General features: G+C 34.7%; 2 protein-coding genes across 2 annotated transcripts in view; one reads left to right on the forward strand and one right to left on the reverse strand.

The window, feature by feature from the left end:
* The window catches only part of LOC136846636 (ADAM 17-like protease), a 93,942-nt gene that overhangs the window by 7,647 nt on the left and 77,655 nt on the right, over positions 1–8,640 (forward strand). The gene's annotated exons all lie outside the window — the stretch shown is intronic.
* The window catches only part of 7B2 (Secretogranin_V domain-containing protein 7B2), a 47,933-nt gene continuing 42,389 nt past the window's right edge, over positions 3,097–8,640 (reverse strand). The window contains exons 6-8 of the mRNA XM_067117553.1: positions 8,074–8,276; positions 7,337–7,384; positions 3,097–5,298 (exon numbers count right to left, since the gene is read on the reverse strand). Of these exons, the coding sequence (XP_066973654.1) occupies positions 5,230–5,298; positions 7,337–7,384; positions 8,074–8,276 (320 nt within the window). The 3' untranslated portion in view covers positions 3,097–5,229. The remainder of the gene's footprint in view (positions 5,299–7,336; positions 7,385–8,073; positions 8,277–8,640) is intronic.

Consider the following 8,640-nt stretch of genomic DNA (forward strand, 5'->3'; position numbering starts at 1 on the left):
GAAGGAATTAAACCACATGTTAAAACTACTGTGATTCGTACTTTAATATGAATCATGAGTTATGATTCCTAAGTTTAACTGAATCAAGTAAGTTTGGTTTAGGTCAGATCAGGTCACTTGGGTTGAAGCGAGGTCAGGTTGGGTCAGCTCGTTTTGAATTGGCCACATTAGTTTTCAGTGTAGCCCAAAATTTAACATTTTCAGTAAAAAAAAAAAAAATAGGCATCAGGAGTAAATAAAAACATTAGAGTAAAATGTTTTGAATACTTTATTGGTATCTTTTGTTGTGTTACAAACATTGACTTACGGTGACAGAACCAATTTAATGATTACTGATCCAAACGATTATTAATATTCAAATCTGAAGCAACGTAAGTTAACTGCGAACAGATAAGAAGACATATACTCAAATCAAGTCTATGAGTAACTCAATAAATAAATATATGCATACATATATACATAACACAGAGCAAATAACTGATGAATACAGAGATATATATATATATATATATATATATATATATATATATATATACATATATATATGTATATATATGTATACATATACATATATATATATATATATATATATATATATATATATATATATATATATATATATATATATATGCTGATGTTATTTCACTTTCTTTAGATAACTTACATAGTCTTGACGTTTGTGTTTTCTGAACTATCTTGCTCTGTTTCCATAAAAATAGTGCCTCTAAGAATTATTATGCCTTTTTAATACTGATGTTCACATTGCTGAAAAAATCAAATTATGTCAATGAGTGATTTTCAAACATATCTTCGTCATAATGGAAGAAGGTCAAGGCTTTCTAAATGAGATAGATAGATAGGCCTTGTTTATGTCGTTAGATAGATAGACAAATAGATAGGCCTAGCTTATGTCGTTTAGAACATCATCCGAAAATTGGGAATCTTCATTAGAAATTCATCCATTCATTCATTTACTGTTCCCTAAAGTTCAAACTCTTTATCAAGGAGGTAGGAAGACTGGTAAAACGGCAGGCAGACAGGCTAGACTGACAGATCGCTAAACAGTCACCGGTTAAACGACAGACAGATATGTGACAGATCGCTAGACAGTAACCGTACGCCGCCAAGAAAGTTATTCTCAACCCCAGCATCCAGAGAAGATCTCTGGATCCTACTCAGCTCAAAACAGAACGTAAATACCCTTCATTGTTTACGCCCTCTCACTGGAAGGAAAAAATACACTCAGGAGATGTTTGACTGCACCATTAACACACTCCATTCAAGCTGTAGAGTACCGGAAGCGACTTTAGTTTTGAAGAGTTCAGCAGGCTCGTCCGGATTTCAAGTGGGAAACAGGAGCCTCTCCAAACCTTGGAGGTGACACTCCAAGAGAATGTCAAAGTTCACGATGGTAAAGTTCAAAGGCGACTCTCTCTCTCTCTCTCTCTCTCTCTCTCTCTCTCTCTCTCTCTCTCTCTCTCTCTCAAACGCGCGCGCTACGGTATGGCTGGAAACCCTACTCTATTTCATTCCTTTGGGACATTCTCTCTCTCTCTCTCTCTTTCTCTCTCTCACGCAAACACACACACACACACGCTCGCGCGCGCACACACACTCACACACACACACACACTCTCTCTCTCTCTCTCTCTCTCTCTCTCTCTCTCTCTCTCTCTCTCTCTCTCTCTGTATCCGGATATTCTATTCTTTTCCCCTGAGGCAACCCACGATCTTTATCTCAGTCTCTCCTCTTTCCTGTTCTATTTGTGTTGTAAATTTATAAAGTGTATATCTATAGATATACTCTCTCTCTCTCTCTCTCTCTCTCTCTCTCTCTCTCTCTCTCTCTCTCTCTCTCTCTCTCTCTCCTTTAGATCCCGTACATTTCGTTTGCGTGAAAGCCGACATATTTTACATCTCCATATCACTGTTATCATTTAGGCCTTCGAGACAAATCCTTTTCAGTAACATGTCACTCAGTCACAGTATAGTAGTAGTAGTAATAGTAGTAATAGCAGTAGTAGTAGTAGTAGGAGAAGCAAAACAGCAGCAGCAGAGGTAGTAGTCGATTGATCTGTTTATATGAAATTTAGACTGTCAAGCCAAGCAGTGAGGCACTTTCAGCGGCCATTCAGCGCTTAAGACAGTGAAAAGGGGGAGTTGGAGGGGCTGGACAGCAAGATAAAGGGATACAGGAAATAAGGTAACATATAATATATATATATATATATATGTATATATATATATATATATATATATATATATATATATATATATATATATATATATATATATAAACTAGTACTGTTACTTGCTACTACTTTAAGACAGTTAAAATGAAGCAGAAAGAATACCTTGACCTTTTTCCCTCACGACCTTCAGCGACCTTATTAATATCAACATATTATTATTCCTTGTTAATTGAAACGTTTCTGAAATGGGTGCAACTTTGATCTAAGTGATGGTTCACCTTGTTTTTTAACTTTTTATTTTTTTTTTTTTTTTTTTTGCATAATAGATGTCGTTATTCGGCAAAGAAGTAACTGTCACTTGCGTCCGTTCTGTTCTCACGCACTGTTTATTTTCCTTGCGCGCGCGTAGGCGAGTGTACAGGGAAATAGGTAAGCGTGGTGTAGGTCAGTATATATATAGATATATGGACTTGCGTGCTTTATCATTCCTCACATACTTGAAAGTTACCCTTCAGAACATTTCCCTGATTATCAAATTTGTTCGTAATGGCGTAAAATAAAGTTAAGAGTGTGGACGTTTTGAAAATGTTTGTAAATCGCAATCCTGTTCCTCCTTTACGTTAGTTAAATCTGTATTATCGTGCAAATAAAGGTGTATCTTCACAGCCATCAGCCTACGTCGTTTCAGCGTCTCATGACTTAATTATAATGTATTAATGTACTCTCACTGCCTTCTTGAACCAGCCAAAATCCTCACACTCATCTACTCCACCCCTTAATGAAAAATGTGTTTCTGAATGTCAGTCAGGTGACAGAAAACTTTCTTGCGCGAAAAAGAACGACATCTTGCACGCGTAGCGAACTAGAATTTCACAGAACTCTCTCATCAATTTACTGTGAGTCGTTTGTTTTTTGTTTTTTTTTTCTAGTGCGCTTTCTCGCGATCATGATCGTCTTAGCCTATCTCCGTGAGATACCTCTTTTCGTGTTTTTTTTTTTTTGTGATTTTGTTTTTCTACGCTGGAACGTGTTGTAAAACGATCTCCCGTTACATACGCAGTCTTATTATTTATTTCTACTGACCTAGACAGAAACTAGGTCTTACAAAATTGGTACTAGTTCTTGAGACTTTCGCATTCCTGAAAATCTGTCTTTTTTTAGGAATATCCGTAGCTCTAGTTCATATCGTCCGTCTTTGTTGATGTTGTTGTTGTTGTTGTTTTTCATTCCTTTCTAAGCTGTTGTTGGTTATTGCGTATACGCAAGCAAAATCTTACACCTTTTATTGATGTAGGAATCTACGCATACATTCATACCTATATGCATCTGCTTGTGAGTGTTTTATGCACAGTTGGTAATGTGCCTTTCTGTGTATGTATGTTCATGTGTATATACTTCTGCATATGTACGTATTTGTAAACACAACATAGTGCATATATGTATACAGATAAATTTGTTGATATATAAATGTCATCGTCATATTATGCATATATGTACATAATGTATCCCGTTCCAGCTAATATATATTCTCATATGCCACTACATTGATTAAGAAACTTTAAGGGATGACACTAACTATCAAATCTGTATTTCATAATCGTGGTTATATATTATTTCTTAGATTTTTTTCCACATAGATACTCATTTATTTTTTGCGTCAAGATACTTCGAGTAAATTCCTTCAGAAGTTTCAGAGCTACTGTTGATACCAATAACTGTTTATTAAAGAAAAATAAATATTTTTTTCTTCATAGATAGTCTTTCGTTCTAATTGAAATATAATTTTCATATATATTCATCTATTAATTTGTTAAATGATTAATATTTACTTTTATTTTTTTTTTTTTTAGATTTTTTTAACAATCGGAACTGTTATTTATTTGGTGCCCTGGCCTTACATTTTAGCCTGTAGTGTATAACCCTGTTTTTGGAAAAAAGTTTCGTGAGTTATATCATTGATAAAGGAATCTCAACCTTTTGGCGACAAACAATGAGGACCAAACTCCTTTGAACAATCGTTGGTCTTCATTGCCTTTCCATCATTTGGGTCTACTGGAGTCAGTGATTTGTTTCGTCTGTCATTTCAATCATTGAATTTGTTTGTTTCGTCCCTTGAATGAGACGTGAAGTAGAATTTCCTCGTCTGGAAATGCAAACTCTTGTTGGGAAATGCAAGTTTATACAACTGATTTATCACAGTGCTATATGATGCGAGCTTCTGGTTTCGAAATGAAAATTCAGGCAGGTTCATTTAGAGGTAATGCAAGCGCGTCGACAAAATGCGTGATGCTTTGTCTGGATCTCATGCAACCTGAGAGATAAAAAGAGGCAAAAGAAGATTGAAAGAACATCTGGCGACCTTTGTAATCAAGCAGACGTTGGTGAATCAGTATTTCACGACTGACCCAGTTAAACCCAAATTCATTCGTCTGTCTCTCTCGCACATTTTCTCGCTGGTTTCTTCTAGTATTCACCTTGCAATTTTTTAAAGAATTACTTTGGATCTAAAATGCAAAACTCCATACGCGCAACTGGCTCCAAAATAATGGCTACTTCTCGATGCAGAAGGCGATCAATTCCAGCTAAAACTTTGGCGTCACTTCAGATATGGGGGACTTTGTGCAATGTGTCGAAAGAATGTCCTTGCATACCGGAAAGATATTGTTTTATATAGTATTTTTTTTTGGCTTTTTTTATTTGTTGTTGTTCTTTTTTGTTGGCCTTACCGATCTACAAAGCTACTTTCGAGTCGACATCGGAGCGAGAGGAGAGCCATCCAAAGGTAGTATTTATTCTTGAGTCTCGGGAGGTGGTGGTGGTGGTGTTCTGTCGAAATGTTGGCAGGTGTCTTTTTGGAAGTTTCTGATGTAGGTTTTTTGGAACCGGTGAGAAATCGTCTAACCCCAGTGTTGTAGAGGGTTGAAACCTGTGTTCACTTGTAGAGTTTCTTTTTTTATTTTAAGTTGACGTTCATTTGACGTTTCAATGGCGTAGAGTTTGACAGGGAAGCAACAGTCAGAGGAGGAGAGGAAGGTCTTTACAGGGGGACCCCCTTCTTGGCCGCCACGGGGAGCTTTTCGCCCATCAGGTAGGGGTTGTAATTTGGCTGGAAAAGACAAAGAAGGGGATTTAAAACAGAGATTTAAATCTCGCGGGATTGTTAGTTTGCTGTAAGAAAAATTGGGATTTTAGTACTTTCGTTCTTTCAGATCTATAATGATTCTGCTGCAAAATCATAAAAAGGCGATTTAGTTCTTTTTGTCAGCTGCAAAAAGAGGGATTTAATTATTCCATGGATTACAATTCTTTTGGAAAAGATAAAGAAGAAAATTGAATTCTTTCACAAGTCTACTGTATAAAGTAAAGTTTTATTTTTCCGGGGTTATATTTCTGCTGTAAAAACAGAGGATTTAATTCTTCCGGAATATTAACATTGCTGTATATATCTATAGGATTTAATTCTTCCGGGATTATTGTAATGCTACTGCCAAAATCTAGGATTTAGTTCTTTCGAATTTATTATTCCGCAAGGAGAAAAGGATTTAAATCACTGAACTATGATTCTGCAGCAAAACAAAACAAAAAAGATTTTAAATCTTATTATAATTCTGCTGATACAAGTGAGGATTCAAGCCTCAAATCCCGAGATTATGGGAGTTAAAGTGCCACGATACTAGGCAACGCTTATGTTAAAAAGAATTTTTAGTGTGTAATTTACGGATTAATTTTATGGATAATAATGATTCTAAAAGAATTAAATTTTAAGTCATTTTCAGTAGACTTAAAATCCCACAGATCAAAAAGATGATAATAAATAAACAATTTATAGAACAGCGCAGTATAAAAAAAATTGACAGACAATATTTACAGAAAATTGAAATATAAAAAACATAATTTCAGAAACTAAGGAATAGCGTACTTAAAATCCCACGAGAAACAATTTATAGAACAGCGTAATATAAAAAAATAGATGACACAGAAGATATTTATAGAAAATTGTAATGCAAAAAACAATTTGAGAAAAACGGGTTAACGTCAGAAATAGCGTAAAAATAGTGTCATAGCGTGATTTAATTACGTAAATTCCTTACAAATTGCACATCAAAATTACAGCTGATAAGATAGGCATTACATTGTAAGTACAGAGAAATACCTATGAAACTTGCTCTACAGATGCCCAAATAAACACGCATACAAGTGTGTGTGTTTGTGTATGTTAGCATGTGTGGTCGCTTCATCCACTCATTATGTCTCTGTGATGAAAGCTATTGATGCAGTCTTTATGGAATTGTAATTACCATAATTTGTTTTCCCAGTATTTTTAATAAAACAATTATATAATTCAACTTTGTACTATAAAGAAAATGAAGTCAATGATACTGAATAGAAATGGATTATTGCTGTGCTATAGATAGATAGAGAGAGAGATAGACAGATAGATAGATAGGAAGATAGTTACAATTCCCTGGATGAATAGACAGAGAGCAGAACAAGGGGCTGTGGTATTTGGCTTATTCCGAGTGATTAATAACTTAACGAAGGAGGCTGTGCCCGGGGAGAGCGGCGGCGTGACCTCTGACCTTATCCTCTGAAGTCTGCTGCTGTTAATGTAAACACCTAAGCATTCAGAATGTGCTCTCTCTCTCTCTCTCTCTCTCTCTCTCTCTCTCTCTCTCTCTCTCATATACATATTTGTGTGTATATATATGAGAGAGAGAGAGCACATTCTGAATGCTTAGATGTTTAAATTAACAGCAGATATATACAGAGTATACTATATATGTGTGTGTGTCAGTATGTATGTCATTTAGTTGCATGACTATTTGTATATATAAATATATATATATGTGCTAATATATACATACATTATATATATAAATATTTATATAAAGTATACTGTATATATATATATATATATATATATATATATATATATATATATACATATATATATATATATATATATATATATATATATATATATATATATATATATATATATATACATTATGCAATAACGTATATAAAATACTTTAAGAAGAAAAAAAAGGTTTTGCAATTCAGTTTCTTGAACGAAGCATTACGATAAGAAGGGAACCATTTAGACATCTGAAATTACATTCTATTTTCATTCAGATACTCACCTCCGCTTCGTGGAACTTCTTTGCAACAGGGTGATGGCCTTCGTTGCCCTGTGGGTGGGAGAAAACAAAGCTTTTCAGTCTGCTGCCGCAGAAATGACAGAATCACAAATTCTGAGAAGCCATTATCGTCTCTCTCTCTCTCTCTCTCTCTCTCTCTCTCTCTCTCTCTCACACACACACACACACACACACACACACATACATATATATGTATATATATATATATATATATATATATATATATATATATATATATATATATATATATATATATATATATATATATATATATGTATGTATATGTATATATATATATATATATATATATATATATATATATACATATACAAACAAGTCTCTCTCTCTCTCTCTCTCTCTCTCTCTCTCTCTCTCTCGTACTAGAGCCTAAGTTTGATAAATATCATCCTAAATATATAACCTTAAAAAGCTTTCATCTCAGTTACCGCCCCCTCCCCTCCCACACACCCCCCCCCCACCGCCGCTTCCTAAGAAATCAATTTTCAATAACATTTATTGCACAGAAGCAAAAGCTATCGAAGATAGTTACTGTTTAAAAAACATTATTCAGTCGAAGCTAACAAAGGAGGAATTTCTTTTTCAATTCACATCTTACAAAGAAAATTAAGATAATACGACAGTACGGATACTCTCGAATACACACACAAACACACACACACATACACACACACACACCTTGCAAACCAAACCATACTCACCAACTTGTACATGATCATGTCCAGGGCGGAATCCAGCACGCCCTCGTTCTGGATGGATCCGGCCAGGGCGCTGATCTCACTCTCCTGCGTGGAATCGGGGCACTCGAACATGTGTTCCGTGTCGCACATGCAGTCTTGGCGCCCCTGGTACTCTCGGGAGAACCCGGCCGTGTTCTCGAACTCCTCCAGGCACCCGTTGGCGGCTGTTTGGAGAGAAGAGGTGGGCTGTGATCGAATCATGAGACTACTGTAGGTTTCATTTTCCGCTTATAGCGAGTCTGAGGTCGAACAAGATTAGATGGCTATTATTATTATTATTATTATTATTATTATTATTATTATTATTATTATTATTATTATTATTATTATTGGAAAAACACATCAACAATTATGAATGGGTACAATTGCATTTAAGAATAATTTTTAAAGTATGTGTTAAATATATTTGTACACATACATAGCTGTGGATTTGTTTCTCTATTTCAAGACTCGTGATACTATGAGTATTTATTATTATTATTATTATTATTATTATTATTATTATTATTATTATTATTATTATTATTC

This window comes from Macrobrachium rosenbergii, chromosome 15, assembly GCF_040412425.1.
Source record: "Macrobrachium rosenbergii isolate ZJJX-2024 chromosome 15, ASM4041242v1, whole genome shotgun sequence".
Classification (NCBI taxonomy): domain Eukaryota; kingdom Metazoa; phylum Arthropoda; class Malacostraca; order Decapoda; family Palaemonidae; genus Macrobrachium; species Macrobrachium rosenbergii.